The sequence below is a fragment of the Propithecus coquereli genome, unplaced genomic scaffold, assembly GCF_000956105.1.
Source record: "Propithecus coquereli isolate 6110/MARCELLA unplaced genomic scaffold, Pcoq_1.0 Scaffold150, whole genome shotgun sequence".
NCBI classification, from domain to species: domain Eukaryota; kingdom Metazoa; phylum Chordata; class Mammalia; order Primates; family Indriidae; genus Propithecus; species Propithecus coquereli.
In genome coordinates this window covers 7377400-7396326 of record NW_012139414.1, presented here as the reverse complement: position 1 = coordinate 7396326, position 18927 = coordinate 7377400, and the positions used below count along the sequence as shown (strand labels likewise).

The 18927-nt window shown below is 41.9% G+C and overlaps 1 protein-coding gene across 3 annotated transcripts in view; it reads right to left on the bottom strand.

Annotated features, from left to right (window-relative positions):
• Positions 1 to 1847: 1847 nt before the first annotated feature.
• The window catches only part of PSPH (phosphoserine phosphatase), an 18142-nt gene continuing 1062 nt past the window's right edge, over positions 1848 to 18927 (bottom strand). Inside the window, exons 2-7 of one of the 3 annotated variants that reach the window (XM_012640297.1) lie at positions 14506 to 14649; positions 7417 to 7575; positions 6490 to 6624; positions 5860 to 6005; positions 4738 to 4886; positions 1848 to 2176 (exon numbers count right to left, since the gene is read on the bottom strand). In XM_012640297.1, coding sequence (XP_012495751.1) covers positions 2069 to 2176; positions 4738 to 4886; positions 5860 to 6005; positions 6490 to 6624; positions 7417 to 7556 — 678 coding nt within the window. In that variant the 5' untranslated portion in view covers positions 7557 to 7575; positions 14506 to 14649 and the 3' untranslated portion in view covers positions 1848 to 2068. Of the gene's footprint in view, positions 2177 to 4737; positions 4887 to 5859; positions 6006 to 6489; positions 6625 to 7416; positions 7576 to 12516; positions 12542 to 14505; positions 14650 to 18927 lie in introns of those variants that run through there. The other 2 variants (XM_012640296.1, XM_012640298.1) reach the window with 2 other exon arrangements.

Sequence of the window (18927 nt, the reverse complement as noted above, 5' to 3'; positions counted from 1 at the left end):
TCAGTAGAAGAGACACAGAAGAATCATTAAATCAGCAGTTAAACCAGGGGAGAAGGTGGGGGTGGGGTGGGGAGGGAATAAGGTCACCACTGTTTTTCTTTTGAGCATATAAAAGCTTTCAGGGACTTCTGCTGTTTCAACTTAATATCAAATTTCAATTCTTAGCTTTATGATACCAATTCTTAAATTTTTCTGTTTACATAAGCAATGCTCATAATCAGAATGAAAACTAGTATCCCAAGAACAAGAAGCCATATAACAAATGCTGCCACCACCTTCTGAATCCATCTTAGCGTGAGCATGGATGTAACTCCTGGGAGAAATGTTCTGTAGCTGCTTCCACGGAGTCCAGAATTTGAAAAGTGTGAAAGTGGTTAGTGCGGTTCTTGCATCATTTCGATTTCACCCCTGCAACACAACAAAGCAGGGATTGTGTGTGCTGCTTTTGGGCAGTTTGCTGAGAGCTGGGCAGCCTATGGGCCAGAGGAGGGGTTGTATAATTGTATAAAAGGTTCCGTGTGGGCGTAATGATGCGCGGAGTCTGATTTCTGGGCAGATTAGATTCCTCTGAGTCAAATTCAGTGTCTACCCCACCTTATGTTTGAGCCATACCGCCATGGACAGCAGGCTCTGACGGTCAGGCAGTTAGAACCGATGGGGACCAGCAGCTCCGCAGCTCCTCAGCCGTCCCACCCGCCTACCAAGCCAAGGCTTGCTCCAGCTCATGCCCCCTGCGGGGTGGCAAAGGCAGAGGCAGTTTCTTGTGCTCTCCACAGATCTGGCATGCCTGGTCCTGCCCGGAGCTCGGCACTGCTGAAAATGCAAACCCCACAAAACAGCTTCTAGGAGAGTTGCCAGGAAGCATTCACAATTGTGAAACAACTGCCTCCTTGTTCAGGAATCTCATTTAAATGTTGCCAAACCAATTTCATGTCTCTCCTACAGAAACTCTGATTTTGAAGGAAATTTGATTCATCTTGATTTATTTGGCTAAATAATTATTTGGCCAAATTTGATTATTTGGCTAAATGATAAGTTTTTCAAATAACTTCTAATATTAAAACCTTATGGCCTTTTCTACTTAATTATCTAAGGATATCCACTGCACGTCTCTTCCTAACCCTGTGTCTTTCTCCTCCCCCCATTTTTCCACCTGGGAGGGTATATAATCTCACACTTTCTAAGCCCATTCTGAAATTTCCCTTGCTTGGCACTGCTCAAAACAAATGTAACCCTGGCTCTCGGTCTTTCCAAGTCATCTATAAAAAAGAAATGGTTTATGTATGCTGTTAGGAGTTATTTCTTAATTCATTTAGGGGAAAATGCTGATCTTCCTTTGTGATTAGTAAAATTTGTTTTTATTTCTTTTACTGCATGTGAGTTTTCAAATATCCATTTTTTAAGGACAGTATCTTTGTTTAAGGTTCCATTGTTATTTTTTTTAAAATGCCTTTGCAGCATTTCGTATATGACAAATCCTAAGAGGTAAAAAAAAAAAAAGAACTTGCAGCCCTTTGTCCAGGGCTCACAAGGTGGGGTGGGGCAGTGGTGGCCAGCGCTAAGCATGCAGGAGTCTCAGCTCTGTTCTTTGCCTGGAGGTTGTTTACAGTTAAACACTTACGGTATCTGAAATATTAGATATTGAAATACATAAAAGGTAGTCTTGAAAATTCCACAACTCTGTTCTGATACACGGGTAAACATTTATTTGTATACCAAAGGGAAAACCAATATTCACTTAAGGCTGCTGAATCCATATTTCTAAGAGTAAAGATGTTTAATTTACTATCCACCTTTAAAAGGCTTCATATAAAATATAGCTAGGAATATACATAAAGAATTCAGATTATAAAACTCTCCAGGAAATCAATGGTCATAATAATATTGGAACGACAGTTAAAAAAAAAAAATCTTCTAGGATTCCTAACTGTAGTTTACTTAAAAGTACAGATAATCAGTACCAACTTTATATATCAAGTTGTAATAGGCAATTGTAAGCAAACCGTATCAATCTGGATAACTTTTAAAAATGAATCCGAAGTTGTTATGAGCTGTATAAAAATTGATATTATTCTTCCAGTTCTCCCAAAAGCTCTACAAAATCAGTGATATACCATTTGGCATTGTCCTTTACTTGTTGTCTGATCACATTTCCTCCAAATCCAATGAAAACATCCTAAAAAGGGGGCAAAAAAAAAAGAGGGAAATAATTTTTTTAAAAAAGATGCAGTAGCAATCCAAGGCAGTAAGTGTTGTCTGAAAGAATAAACTGTTCCTGCGGAGAGGTGAGGCCAGCCTCGCCGAGGGTGCCTCCCCTGAGCTCACTGTGGTAAGAAAGCGCCTCCTCGCCTCCTCCTGCACCCCCTGCGCTCCCTCGTGCATCAGCAAGGGCACCACTGCTACGGATCCATTCGGCTGGACAACGTGGGGGCTTTGGGAGAAGGGTAAGATGTGGTCCTTGCCCTCTTCAAACCGAGACAAATGCTTACAACAATAAAAATCACATCAGTAGGTAAATATTTGACTTCTAAACTGGAAGGCAGTCACATTGCTCCCAGGTAATTTCAAAGAAGGGAAGATCAAAGAGAAGTCTGCAATGCAGCGAAAACCCCTCTGAACCTTGGATCAGGCCCCAGCCTGGCTTCTCCGCAATGGTGCCTTTAACAAACCTCAGGCACCTCCCAACCAGGGAGGCAAAGAGAGTCAGTATGTGCCCAAGAAACGGTTGGAGTTTTATTATTCGAGGCTGAAGGAGACCTGTTGGCAGCACTCTACTTTTCATAGTTAAAATCATTTATAGTTGTATCATTTCATTAATTCTACTAACTGATACCCTCTTTTAGTCAAGGTTTTTTTAAAATTCTTTTTCTTTTTTTTCTTTCAAAGATTCTTTTTTCCAAATAAGTCAATGATCTTTTAAAATGCTATTTTCTCTTTTTTGGCCAGGATATAGAAACAATACTGGATACACTAATTTGGAAGTGCAAAATTCTCTTACTTGCCCTTTCCCTTCCCTTTTATTTTCGTATCACACAAGGGGAAAACGATAACAACTAGATTCTTACCTTGAATTTGCTTCCTAGAGGGTCTTTCTGCCTCTGTGGCAGCCCTTTGTGCATGCTAGCACCAAATCAGCTGTCCTAACACACTGACTCATTCCTTCTCTGTCCAGAAGCCTTCAAGGACTTCCCGTGACCTAAAGATAACACCAAAGTGCCACTGCCCGGCAGGTGAGGTCTTCAGCGTTTGCTGAAGGGAAGCCCCATTCCTGCCCGTCCTTGCCACGGACCAGCCCACGACTGTGCCCCCCGCGTCCCCACTATGCTCAGCTGCCTCTTCTCCGTGGGGAAGCTTCCTCTCCTAAGTCCCACCAGGCCTTCACATGGGGGCTGCTAATCTGCCTTTAGGTCATAGATTCCTCTCACCATCTGCAAGGGCTCCACACCTGCACGCTCACCACTTTCTCTTGGTTCAGACTGTCACCTTTGACTGGTAGGGTCGTCTGGAATTTATAATTTTGTCATTTCTTGACAATGAGATTGGGAGCTTCCTGAGGAGTCTCTTCATTTCACTTCTGTGTAATCCTCATTAAACAAGTCCAATGTTCATTACTTAGTCAACCCCAACATTGCTCACAAACATCTAAGCATGGGCTATCTTGAACCTATTCAAATAATGTTAAAAGGATCCAAAAAGATTCTTTTTAACTTCTCTTGATTCATCATTTACAAAGACTATCACTATTTTTAGGTCTCAGGAAACTAGGTGGTAAAAAGTTCAGCATTATATTTTTGGTGCAGTTTTTCTTAAGTTAGAATGCATGATAGAGGCAAAGCCTGATGTAAAATGGAAACATTCGATATTTAAGACACTCACTATAGAGCATTTGCTTCCTGCATTGATTTTAACATGCTTAGAAATAAAACCCCTGTTAGTCTCAGAAAACAACATTAATTCCAAAGAATAAAATGCTCTGATACCTCACAGGTAAGGCCTCCCCATCAGCAAAATGAAGATAATAGTTTACTTCACAAGGGATTAAATAATGTATGAGGAAATAATATATAAAATATAAAATGACATTACAATCTTGGTTATAATTATTAGAGTTATTCGCGGGGCGCGGTGGCTCGCACCTGTAATCCTAGCACTCTGGGAGGCTGAGGCAGGAGGATCGCTTGAGCTCAGGAGTTCGAGACCAGCCTGAGCAAGAGCAAGACCTCATCTCTACCAGGAAAATGGGAAAAATTAGCAAGGTGTGGTGGTGCGCGCCTATAGTCCCAGCTACTTGGGAGGCCGAGGCATGAGGATCGCTTGAGCCCAGGAGTTTGAGGTTGCAGTGAGCTGTGATGATGCCACTGCACTCTACCCGGGATGACAGAGTGAGACTCTGTCTCAAGAAAAGAAAAAAAATAGTTGTTTAAGTTATTATTTGGGGAAAAAATGCCAACCTTACTGAGCACACGCTTGGGCTAAAAGGCAGTGGCCATACATAGGGACAGGGGTACATTAAAAGTTTTAAAAGGTTTTTTAGTTCCTATTCATAACTTTTCTTGGGTTTGCAAAAAGTCAACTGACATAATGAGAATTAATTTGTTTTAGTTGTTTTGTTTTTCTATTTTATAATGACACTTAGTTATTTTTGGTTAACTCCTGTCATAAATCTCTTGCAGTTCTAAATCAGCTATCTAAAACAAAAGTACAACCTGAAAAAAAATTAGTATGATTAATACATACAGCAGGAGGGCAGGCTTCCATGTCTGTGGCTCCATCTCCTATCATGACTATTTTCTTAAAATGAAATTTTTCCTTTAAAAATTTAATAACTTTTCCTTTTCCACCAGATTCAGCTGTTGGTTGTGTCTCATCAAAACCTGCATATTCACCTTAAAAGAGCAGATAAAACAATGTTAAAGATCCATAGAAGTATATTACAAGGGCCAGCTTTTAGCATAGGTGATATCCTCAGTTAAATGTCACTGAAAAGGCTAAAAATGGCCTTCAGTAATGTCACACAGCCTGGAATTCCACACCTATTCCTGGGAATACACAAGCTTTGCTTTTACATTACAAACACCTAGGTCATAAACACCTTGGAGTGAATTAGTTGTATCCTCTAAGCTCCAGTGTAATAATTCTCAAACCTCGTTGAGGTAGCAGAACACCATACAATAGTAATACATTAAATTTAAAATGTTAGTATATAATTTCACCTAACAGGAAATTCCAACTTATTTTCAATCAATTATTTCTATTCTTACAGTAATTACCACATTCATTCTCGACTTCATTTTTCAATGATCTCTATCTATAGACCCTTCAAAAATGTTCTATTAAAACATTTAAAAAATGTTAGTATTATATGGTTTTAAGAATGATCAGCCACCCCTGACATAAATGGAGACCTCTTGAAACATAAAACTATAGCTGTGGCTTTGCTGCAGCCCAGAGAGGGGCCAGGAGGTTTCCCCAAGGGCAGATGCAGAGCAATAATCCACTAACAAAACTCTTCTTCCTGAGTCTCAATTGCTTCAAATGCATGACAGCTCTCATAAAATTGAAACATAACACATAACAAAACAAGTCATGTAGGCTGCATAGGAATTAACATTTTACTAAAAGCAGACATTTATATACAGATAGGCAATGCTATGGATACTAAAGCTGGACAGATACTGACCTAAGTCTACTTTGCAGAGCAAAGGCTACCAAGGAGCAGAAGACATCAGTCAAGAAAATCATTCATCTCAATATCTAACTCTCATGCCACCTGCTTAAGCTGCAATCCGACACACATTACCCAGGATACTGAATGATAGAACTGATGAGAAAGGAAACATATTACCATTAGAGTCTTACCATTAAAGTAGAATTTCAGCCTATTGGCAAACACATTGGTTGCTGGGATATTGAGCTTTGAAGCAACATGCTCTACAATACTCCTAAAGCCACCAGATATTAGGAAAACCTGAACATTTCGCTCTTGTAAGCGACTTACCAGCTCCCTGGAGAAATAAAATATAAAATACCAAACATCGATTAATAGAGAAAAAATAAATTGAGTAAAAGAGAAAAAAGTGAAACATGAATAGGAAATTGCAATGTATTTTTTTCTCCTGAATGCATCTGCCTGAGGTACATCTGACATGGTATATACAGTCTGGGGAATTGATGTTTTACATATGTTTTTCTAAATGCACTTAGAAATTAATGGGTGGGGCGTGATTGCTCTAGGAAACCACTCTACAACCATGGACCCAGAAAAACACAAGATGAAGAAACACAAGGAAAGCCTGGGCTCTCCCTGGGGAGGGGCGCAGGGCAGACACCGCAGGACCTAACAACCAGCCAGACAAGACCTTATGTAAGTGCCAAAAGAACCACACCGAGAGAGCGCTAAACTAATAGTTAGAAACTCTCAGGAGGATGTGCCCCAAAACACCAGTGCTGATAGAGAGACTGTGTACCCAGAACTGAGCCTCCTCTTACCTTATGCCGGGGGTCAGGTGTGGGGGGTGCTCTGCTATGAGCCTTTGCACCTGTTCCCTGGAGGGCTGGATCAGCGCTAAGCGCTCTGTGAGAGCAGCTTTGAAAGGCACTGCCCCACCCATGGCTCGCCGTGTCCTAGGAGTAAGACCCAACAGTCAGCTGTGCTCAGAGTTCACATGCCCTGCCGCCCTAGGTCTTTATCTACTATGAGGAAGGTGCTGCCAAGAGCCCACTGTACAACAGACAGGCTATGTCAAAGTCTGGGAATAAACTTCTGAAGGTTTGCTTGAGAATTACATTAATATTTTGGTGCCATGTGCTTTGTATCCACAAATACACCATCCAGTGATCTGAGAAAACCACACATCCTATCCATAGGTACCTTCCTTGAAAGCTGTGAGCTTTTGTAAACCAAGAAAGAAACCAAAGACTGGACACTCTTGCATCGAATGCAGCTGAAAATGAAATGGTCCATGACCCGGTGGCTGGGGCTGCAGACGGAGGTGCCACAGCTGCAAAGTTGGGGGGCAGGAGGGAGGGAGGGGCTCTGACCCAGGATCCACTGAGAGACTCAACCAGAACCAGCTTTCCAGTGAACCGCGAAGGCCACATTCCCAACCATGACACATGCCGGACACGTGGAGGCCCCCAGGCCATCTTCTTGGTTAATTATGGTCATTTCCCTGACCAAGTTAAGAGCATGTCTTATCCATCTTTGTTTGCCATAAATGTTTATATAAATGGATGAATGGAAAATGTAAACACCAAATTCAGTTCTAAATGATGGAAGAAAATGCCTAGTGCCCACGTTTCATAGCCAGGGACTAAAATCCAGGAATTGTGGCTCTGGTCTAACATTTCATCTAAAACAGTCACTCCTTTGAAAATCTTTTATCATTTCATAAAGTCACTAAATATTGTCCCTACATTTCTGACACAGCATCCTCAACTCCACAGATTTTGGCCAGTTCATCGATTCCTTCTTCTCTGATAACTGTACTGTCAACATCAAAACAGACTGCATCTGCCGAACAGAAAAGTTTCCTCAACTCTGAGTGGGAGACCATCCTTGGAAGAATTTTCCTTCTACAAGAGAAAAAGATAAATGTATTGAAGGACATAAAATATCATTATAAAAAGATTCAACTTTGCCTACTAAAGCCAATCTACTTTAATTTGTATTAAAGTCAGTGCAGCCCATATGAGCATGTACTCACAGATTCATTCATTTCTTAACACATTAGCACCTTCTAAATGTCAGGCTCTGGGATTATAAAAACAAATGGGACCCAAACTCTGCCTTCAGGAGTTTAGTCTAGTAAAGATACCAACTGGTAAATATATTTGATGTTGAACCAGTATTCGATTATTTTTGACCTAATAATTATAGCAAAAAGGCAAGTGTTAAAGCACAGATGTGCGTACAGCACGGTGGCACAAGTAGAAAATGTTTAATCTTGTCTATGAAACAGGGCTTCAAAGAGACACCAGCATTTGAGCTGAATCTCGACAGGTGAGCAGCCCTCTGAGTGGGTTGTCAAAGGACAGGGCATCAATTTGGTGTTTGCTGGGAGTAGGGGGGACGAAGGCGGAGTTAAGGAGAGAGGGTTGTGATAGCAGAGGGAAGAGCATGAGCAAAAACAAGCAGGAAGAATGAGCAGATGACCTGCTGGAAGCTATCCAAGGGCTTGGCCCCGCTGGCAGTGCATAAGGAGTTCAGACCAAGAGGAGCCCAGGGCCGGGCGAAGGAGTTTAGATTTTAACTTCTAGGTAATGGAAAACCTTGACAGGCTTTAAGTCTCAGAAGAGAGGTTAGAACTAAATATACACATTGGTTAGTCGCCAGTGTAGAGGTGATAGCTGAAGACATGGTCTGATTATACCCACCAGGGAGACAAAGAGAGGGAGAAAAGAAGAACACTAAGGACAGAGCCCACAGGACCACCTCTGTGTCACGAGCCTGGGGAGGGGACTGAGAAGGAGAGGTCAAAGGAAGAAACTCAGGAAGGCATACTGCTGCAGAAGCTAAGGAGGACAGAATTTCTAAAAGAATTGGGTTTTTTTATTTTTTAAGAAAATCATTGGACTAGCATCAGGGTGAAAGGGATGCTAAAGTTTGCCCAGAACAACCTCTAATCAAAGAGACTAGGCCGGACGCGGTGGCTCACGCCTGTAATCCTAGCTCTTTGGGAGGCCGAGGCGGGCGGATTGTTTGAGCTCAGGAGTTCGAGACCAGCCTGAGCAAGAGCGAGACCCCGTCTCTACTAAAAATAGAAAAATTAATTGGACAACTAAAAATATATAGAAAAATTAGCCGGGCATGGTGGCACATGCCTGTAGTCCCAGCTACTCGGGAGGCTGAGGCAGGAGGATCGCTTGAGCCCAGGAGTTTGAGGTTGCTGTGAGCTAGGATGACGCCACGGCACTCTAGCCCGGGCAACAGAGTAAGACTCTGTCTCAAAAAAAAAAAAAGAGACTAATATGTCATGTACAGGGCCACGCAGATGATGCAAGTAATCTACATTTACAATAGACTGTGGCTAAAAACAGACTCAAAGGAGCCAGTCAACCGATTCCCAGTCAATGCATTTGGCAGAATAATGTGATTCAAAGTTGACCTGTGGGGTTGAGGGTGGGGGGAATCTTTTAAGCCAGGGCTCACCAAGCCATGGCCTGTAGGCCAAATCCAGGCTGTCACCTGTTTTTGTATGGCCCAAGAAGTAAGAATGATTTTTACATTTTAAAAAGTTGGGGGAAAAAATAGAATAATATTTGGTGACATGTTAAAAATTATATGAAATTCAAATTTCTGTGTCCATCGATACACATTTTTTTTTTTTTGAGACAGAGTCTGGCTCTGTGGCTTGGGCTAGAGTGCCGTGGCATCAGCCTAGCTCACAGCAACCTCAAACTCCTGGGCTCAAGCGATCTTCCTGCCTCAGCCTCCCGAGTAGCTGGGACTACAGGGATGCGCCACCATGCCCGGCTAATTTTTTCTATATATATGTATATTTTTAGTTGTCCAGATTCATTTCTTTCTATTTTTTAGTAGAGACGGGGTCTCGCTCTTGCTCAGGTTGGTCTCGAACTCCCAACCTTGAGCGATCCACCCTCCTGGGACTCCCAGAGTGCTAGGATTACAGGCGTGAGCCACAGCGCCTGGCCCTATCAATACATCTTTATTGGAACACAACCGTGTTCATTTGTTTATGTGTCTATAGCTGCTTTTGCACTTTAACAGCTGAGACTGTAGGGACTGTAGAGCCTAAAATATTTATTATCTGGCCCTTTATAGAAAAAAATCGCCAGTCTGTGTTTTGAGCCCTTACAAGAGAGTGCTCCAAATAGGAGACACGAATTCACTGGAGATCCATTAAAAAGGGGAAAGAGAGGGTAAATTAATGAATCCAGTTAGAGTAAAACTTTATACTACGCACTAACATTATCGACCTAGGGTAAATGAAGTTTCCATGCAACAGAAAACTGTAAGAAACACATGAATACTAAATGTGTGTGCTACCGTTCTTCTACAACCTATTTTGTCTCCTACCACCATGCTCATGTTCAAGCTGATCCCTCAACTTAGAGGACTGGCTTTCCAGCCAGGTTCGCGTATTGTCCCCTCTTTGAGGCTGAGCTCCCTCTCTGCCTGGTCCCTTCTGTTCTCTTAAGGGCACAATGTCCCACCACCCATCCTTGGTCTTCTCTATCTACACTCACTCCCGTGATGAATTTGTCCTGGCTCATGGCTTTAAATGCCACCTCTATGACAATGACTCCCGAATGACTACCTGAAGCTCAATTCTCTCTCCCAAACTCAAAACTCCAACTACCTGCCTGACCTCCTCTTAGATGTTTAGTAAATAAACATCCCAAATTTAACATCCAAAACCGAACAGATCTTCCCTCCCTGCCAAAAACTACCCTTCTGGCAGCCTTTCTCCTCTCCCTTGATGGCGGCTCCCTTCTTCATTCACCCCTGACATCTGTCTTTCTCTCACACCCCACATACGATCTTTCAGGAAATTCTGTTGGTTCCACCTTTAAAATCTAACCAAAATCTGCTCACCACATCCACTGCTGTCCCTTTAGCCTGAGTCATCGATGTTTCTTGCACCAACAGCCTCCATCCTAGTATTTGTTCTCACCATAACAGCCAGAGTAATCACTGCACTCATTATGTTTATTATTTGTTGTTTCTTTGTCCTCAATAGGATGTAAGTTTCAAGAGAGTAGGAATCTTTACCTGCTTCATTCACTGCTGGATCCTTACAGCTGAGAATAGTACTTGGCACATATTAGGGCTCCATAGTATTTGTCAAATTAAGTGCGTGAATAAAGCTCAAATGCCGTCTTCACTATAAAGTCTTCCCTGATTCCCCTCAGCTAGAAATAATCTCCCCCTAGAACTTCTACAGTACTTTCTGTAGACCTATTCTTAATATGTGAAAGTCACAGGCCAGGCGTGGTGACTCATGCCTGTAATCCTAGCACTCTGGGAGTCCGAGGCAGGAGGATCGCTTGAGCTCAGGAGTTCAAGACCCGCCGCCTGAGCAGCATAGCAAAACGCCATCTCCACCAAAAAAACGTTTTTTAAAAAATTTTCAGTCTATATTTCTAAAAGGTAAAAACTTTTTTTTAACATGATCATTTGCATTTTAATTTTAACTATATTACTGTATCTGCCTATATTCAGGTTTGACTGCTAAGTAATCATAAACTATTCCAGAATCAAATCAGGTTAAGACTTAATCATAGGTTAAGATCTGATATGACCTTGTGATGATGCCCTTGCTAATTCATTCCTCGTCATTAGCATCATGTCATGTCTCTATTATTCAATTCGTTTATGCCTTTCATGATTTGGCTCCTATGTATTTCACCAACTTCATTCTCTACTGCTCTTCTCCCCCACAAATACACACACACACACATACACACACACACACACAACTTATGCTCAAGAAATACAAAGGACTTGTTCCTTATATATGTCATATTTTTACTCCTTTATGCCTTTGCAAATGCTGTTCCCGCTGTCTTAAATCATCACATTCCCCACGTCACAGGGAAATTCTTATTTTTTCTTCAAGGTGCAGATCAAATGACCTCCCCTATACTGTACTACTTCCTCCCTCCCCCACCCAGAGAATTAATTACTGCCACTCCTCTCCTAGAAGTAAACTCCTTCAGGGTAGCTCCCTTAACTGGATGAATTATCTTTACATCTCTGCATCTAGCACCCAGGAGATGTTAGTTAAATGTTTCATGAATTAAATAAAGTTGAATGCAAACAGTTATTGAGAAGTCAACAAGGAATAATACAATAAAACAATTTCAACTTCATATGCTATTAGTCTAAAATTAAAATCCTTAACCAGCAATGATGACTATATCCATGAGACAGAATCGGCATCATATATTCTGAAGTTAGAAGAAACCTCAAAACTATCATCTGGGAGGCAGGCACAGTGGCTCATGCCTGTAATCCTGGCAACTTGGGAGGCTGAGGCAGGAGGATCACTTGAGCCCAGGAATTCGAGGATGCAGTGAGCTATGATCACACCACTGTACTCCAGCCTGGGCAACAGAGGAAAGATCATGTCTCTTTTAAAAAATCAAAACAAAAAAACTATCATCTGGGTCTGGTCCCATGCTTTTCTGCAGAAACAATATTAACATACTAATAGAGGTACATAAGGAAGTATATCCCTGTCTATTAGCTTTACCCAAGGACACAGAGCTAACTAGGTAAATGTTAGAGAGCTAAAACTTGGATCTCAAATGCACAAAGACAACATAGAAGAGGTGCATAAATTAAGCAAAACTAAATAAGATTAAGCATTTATAAGAACCTAAAGTGGACCCCAGGAAATGTCAAAGATTTTCATCAGGAATTCAGGCCGGAGTTCTGCCAGCTGGACAGTGCAATAGGTGATGATTCACTAACAGTGAAAAAAGAAAGTCTGTACTTTCTTTGGGAGACCAGCAGATAGAAACAGTTTTCATAAATAGTCAAGTTCCCACCAAGCCAGAGAACTCCAGGCAGCTCCATATCCTACTCTCTCTGTGGCTCAGACGCCAGCCCTTTGGCTCTGGTCCAGCAGGTCATGTTACATGGCCGGGCGGGCTCACTATAAAGGCCTAGGCGATAGCAGGTCCATCAGAGAAGCAGAGCTTAATGCAGTGCGGTTCCACTGAGTGTGGAAGATGAGCCACAGGGAAGTGGAGAGGAAGCCAGGAACAAACACTTGATGTCAGAGGAGCTAAAATGAGATAAATGAGACAGGCTAAAGAACATTCTAAGAATGTGCAGGAGGCAATACAACATAACTAAGAACGGGCAATACTCCTGAGAATGGCTGACAGGCACCTGGAGCCTCAGAGGTAGTATGAAGACAAAGCCAGTCGGTCCCCAGACCCTGGCACAAGACCCGAAAGAGGAACAAATGGGCACCGTCTTCAAAAGCCTCCCAATCTTGTTGAGATAATCAGAGAAATAATTATTGTGCACGTTTTTTCCAACCATAGGTACCAGCAATAGCTTCAACAAGACCACCAGCTTCAAATATGAAAGGAAATATACATTTCCTCCAATAGAGCAAGGATTGATTTCCACATCCCAGCTGAACACGAGTCCTGACTTATGGTTCAGAATCATTGTCACTTACCTCCTGGGTTGCAATGTGTTCCCAAAGACAGAAAATAGGGTGCTTGAGACAAACCTTACAATGAATTTACTTGGAAGGCTGAATTTTTCCCCACCCCCTCGGTGGGAGACTGAGCTGGATTATATGACCTTAATTCCTCCCATGAAATGCTCATGCCAGGGGATGCGCCCTTCACCCCCTTGGATTACAAGGGTTTCAACCCCTTCCCTACTTGATTGAGCTGCAGAGCAAACTTGACCTCAGCTTCCTGTAGCTCTTCCCAACCTGCACTATAAAATGCTCTGCCTCCTTGTTCACTTCCGATTCCCTCTTTTCTTCATTGTCTCCACCAAGAATGACTCATAATTCAAGCATATTCAAAATTCTCATGGCCACAGGGGGAAAAATGTGCTGAGTAAGCTCAGTTGCTTCAAAGTAAATTGTGTACATTAGAATTTCACACAAAGAAAAATCGTTGCTGGGGATTGGACTCTGGATTCTTCACAACTGGCTCTTGGCGGGGAGGGAGGGGACAGGGCTGAGCTGGAAGAAATCCTGGTGGGAGGTTCTACCCTCACACATAGCAGGGCCCAGGCCCAACCACTGCCTTCTGCAGCTCAGACCAGGATTCCTGCCTGGCTGGCCTCCAGCTGGTCCCTCTTGGGCAACCAAAGGGCCAACTGATAAAAAAAGCAACTGCTGACAAGCCCTTCTCAACACTAGTTCCAAAGTACAAAAGCAAGTTTTCCTTCAGGGCCAGCCACAGGGGGCCTGATTTTGGATAAGAGGAAAAAACTTCCTTGCCCAAACAAACTCTCTCCCAACGTCTCCATCTATGCACCTTTCACGAGTCATCCAAGGTCGCCTTACCTCCTTCACCTTTGGCTGTCTTCACCTGTGTAAGAACAGATAAAAGCCAGGACAGAGGTGGCGGTGGGGGGAGGGGGAGTCAAGCGTAGTTGAGAGAACAAAGCTTAGTGGGCTTTGGGAGTAGAGGCAAGTCTGTTCAGGCCCCTGGGCACTGAAACAGGGCACAGCAGATTCTGAGAAGCTTCTGAATCGGAGAGTCAAAGAGCTTCCATGTTTGGATGGTGCGGTACATGATACTGGAAATAAAAAAATAATTTAAAAAAAAGAGCCTCCATGTAATTAGGGGGAGAGTTCCTCCCTGGTCAAATGCACTTATCATACATTTTATCATTTTATGATTTTTTTTTAAGTCATTGTTCTGGGAACCCGAGATTTACGTATGCCACGTAGGTTACAGCAGGCACTTGTTTTTTATTCAGGTGAAGAGTAAACTGCTAACTGACAGACATGTAACAACCAAATGCATAAGAAAAATTAACAGCAACAAAAGACGAACCAGACTCACGTTTCTCCAGTGCTGGGTTCCTAGGAGATGACACTCTTCTCCTCCTGGTCCTTTCCCGAATAAAAATGCAGCATAAATTTCTGGCTGTGGATTTGTTTAAGAAATGTTTATGGGTTTTGCAAGAGCAAGAAAAGCCTAGAAAGAGAGAATGAGGAAATGAACATTAAGGTGCAGACATATAACAAGAAAGAAAGAGACTGTCTGGCTTCAGTCGCCCTCCTAGCAGGACTGGCACTAAACAGGTCAGATGTAAAGTTTCCGAAGACTGCTTCCTCAGGGAAACGCTTCACTCCTACCTTGCTCAAGCACTGGGAAGGTGGCAGAGGGGCAAACACATTCATTTCTGTGGTTTGATTCTGCAAAAGCTTCATGTCTGATGGGGAACCACCTACACCTGATTAGCAGGTACACAGACACGGGAAAGGAAAAGAGGGTCTGTTGGAGAACAAAATGCAAATACAGCCAAACAGTTCCTGCTGTCTTCCAGAAGAGGAGCCAAAGTCAACAACATTCTGAGAAGAGTTCTGCTGCCCAACAGCAAGGACCAAAGCCAATAACTTTGAATTATAACCGTCATAATTAAAACTGCAAATATAAGGGAAGTGCATAAAGGTGTTAAACCTCACAAAAAAGGAAAAAGATAAAAAGAAATGGTTATGAATAGAAGGCAAGAAAAAGCAGAGACTGACAAGGAAGGGGGCCAAATGGCTCCTTACAAAGGAAATAAGTAATTCAGAAAGTTCGCATGGTCCTTACTGAGCTCAGAGAAAAGGATTCGGGTACTCTTCCTCACACCTGAGTCATGTGGAGTAATACTCATGTGAAGAAAAAGAGTATAAGGTATACTCAAAGCCCAGTACCTGGGGATAGGAGTCGTGCATTTCTTTTTCCACTCTTTTGACCATGACTGGCTTCTGCAGGAATTCTGAATCCCACTGTCTACGGGCCAGGAAAGCTGCAACCCAGGGGAGGCTCCTCCGAGAGGACCCACCGCCCAGAATGGCAAGACAACTAAAGGAATATTTTAAATTTACTCTTTTAATATAGCTTACTCTTTCTCCTTTGATACTGCTTACATCTAAAAAGAATTATTCTAAAGACCTTCCCTATTTCCCTTATAATCTGGGATTCATACTCTGCTACTGGACTTTTTCTTTTTAATTGAGCATGTATTAAATCATGTGACAATTTAAGAAGTCCCTTCTATTTTGTTTCACTAACATGAAAATGACAGGACTGTGATCATTATTATGTTGAAATCCTACCTGGCAGTTTTAATAAAATACAGAAATCTTGAAATTTATATTCCTCCCTGGCCTGCCATCCAATACGAAACATTAACTCAAATGAATCACAGACCTAAACACAAAAGCTAAAACTATAAAACTTCTAAAACAAAAGAGAAAAATATCTCAGCTGTGGTTGGCAGCCTCTCAAATGGCCCCCAGTGGACCTACCTCCTGGTACTACCTCCCTTCTGTGATCCCTCCCCTTGACGTGGGCTGAATTTAGTGACTCTTCTAGGTAATAGGGTGTCAGTTTTGAGATAAGACTGTGACACAAATGAGTGCATGTATAACTGTCGCATCGACATAAACTCCATGGATGGAGTTTATTCACATCCCCCCACCCCAACACCACCTCTCTTGCTCTGAGGGAAGGCAGCTGCTATGCTGTGAGCTGCCCTATGGAGAGGCCCAAGTGCCAAGAACTCAGAGGTCTCCAGCCAATGGCCAATGAGGAACTGAGGCCCCCAGTTCAACAATCCTCCCCCAATAAAGCATTCAGATGAGTTGGCCTTGGCCCAACTGCAACCTCTAAGAGACCAAACCAGAACCACTGAGTTTAGCTGTTTCCAGATTTTTGACCCACAGAAACTGTGACAAAAACAAAATAAATGTTTGTCATTTTAAGCTGCGGAATGTTGGGCTAATTTGTTATATAGCAATATGTAGCTAACACAAAACCTTGAAGGAGACAAAAATTTCTTAAATAAAACACAAAAAGCATGAATAATAAAATGAAAAATGACAGATTAGACTTTATCAAAATGAAAAACTTCTGTTCTTCAAAACACACCATTAAAGAAAAAAGAAAGAGGCTGGGTGCAGTGGCTCACGCCTGTAATCCTAGCACTCTGGGAGGCCGAGGCGGGCGGATTGTTTGAGCTCAGGAGTTCGAAACCAGCCTGAGCAAGAGCGAGACCCCGTCTCTACTAAAAATAGAAAGATATTAATTGGACAACTAAAAATATATAGAAAAAATTAGCCGGGCATGGTGACGCATGCCTGTAGTCCCAGCTACTTGGGAGGCTGAGGCAGGAGGATTGCTTGAGCCCAGGAGTTTGAGGTTGCTGTGAGCTAGGATGACGCCATGGCACTCTAGCCCGGGCAACACAGTGAGACTCTGTCTCAAAAAAATAAAGAAAGAAAGAAAGAAAAAAGAAAGAAAAGACAAGCCACAGAATGGGAGAAAATATTCATAATACATATATCTGACAAGGGACTTGTATTCAGAATATATAAAGAATTCTTACAACTCAATAATAAGACAAACAACCCATTAAAAATGATTAAAAGATTTGAATAGATATTTCATAAAAGAAGATATGCAAACAAACTCAAAAGAATGACTAAAATTAAAAAGAGTGACAATACCAAGGGTTGGTGAAGACATGAAACAATTAGAACCCTTGTACATTGCTGGTGGCTGTGTAAAATGGTATAACCATTTTGGAAAACAGTTTGGTAGTTTCTTATAAAGAAACTTATATACTTACTGTAAGACCCAGCAATCCCACTCTTGGAGATTTATCCAAGAGAATTGAAAACATATTCATAGCAGCTTTATTTGTGATTGCCCCAAACTAGAAACAACCCAAATGTCCACCAAGAGATAAATGGATAAACAAATTGTGGTATATCCCTACAATAGAACACTACTCGGGAATAGAAAGGAATGAATTACTGATACATGCTACAACAAGAATAAATATAAAAACATTATACTGACCAAAAGAAGCCAGGCACAAAAGAGTACATACTGTATGGTTCCATTTATGTGAAACCCTAGAAAATACAAATGCTATAATCACAAAGGTCAGATCAGTAGCACTAGGGGTAGGGGTGGCGGGCTGACTGGATATGCCCTGGGAAACTTTTAGGAGTGATGGAAATGTTCTATTGTAGTGCTGATTATAAGTGTGTATACATTTGTTCAAATTCATCAAAACGTGCACTTAAACTGGGTACACTCTATTGCATTAAATTGTATATCAATAAAACACCAGGTTTACAAAGTTGTTAGTCATGTATCAAATTTGAAAAATTTCAAAATCCTGACTACTTTGTTTCACCAACATAAAAGTGACAGGACTATGATCATTATATTGAAAACCTGCCTGTCCATTGTAATAAAATACAGAAATCTTAGATTTTATTATTTTCTTCTCTGATCCTCATTCCAATACCAGTCATCAAATATTCAAAGAGCAACTATAATACGTAAATCACATACAAAGAAAATATAGTAAACATTGGTATCTATTCAAAGGAAAAGAACTCATATCAAAAAGATAACCTGTACTGGCCAGGCACGGTGGCTCACGCCTGTAATCCTAGCACTCTGGGAGGCTAAGGCAGAAGGATTGCTTGAGTTCAGGAGTTTGAGACCAGCCTGAACAAGAGCGAGACTCATCTCTACTAAAAATACAAAGAAATTAGCCAGGCATGGTGGCGCATGCCTGTAGTCCCAGCTACTCCGGAGGCTGAGGCAGGAGGATCGCTTGAGCCTAGGAGTTTGAGGTTGCTGTGAGCTAGGCTGACACCATGGCACTCTAGCCCAGGCAACAGAGTGAGACTCTGTCTCAAAAAAAAAAAAAAAGATACCTGTACTTGTGTATTTATCGCAGCACTATTGCCAAGACAAAGATATGGAATCAACCTAAGTGTCCATCAACAGGTGATCGGATAGAGAAAATGTGGTGTGTGTGCGTATATATATGTATATATATACGCACACACACGAACGCACACACACATACACACACACAGAATACTACTCAGCCACAAAAAAGAAAGAAATCATGTCTTTTGCAGCAACATGGATGGAACTGAAGGCCATTATCTTAAGTGAAACAACTCAAAAACAGAACGTCAAATACCACATGTTCTCACAAGTGGGAGCTAAATAATGTGTAAACATGGACATGGAGAATGGCATAATAGACCCTGGAGACCCGAAAACGTGGCAGGGTGGAAGGGGGTGCAGGAGGAGAAATTACTAAATGGGTACAAGGTGCGCTATTTTGGTGACAGCTAGACTCAAAGCCCTGGCTTCCCCACTACGCAATATATCCATGCAACAGAACTGCACTTGCACCCCCTAAATCTATAAAGATTTTTTTTTTTTTTT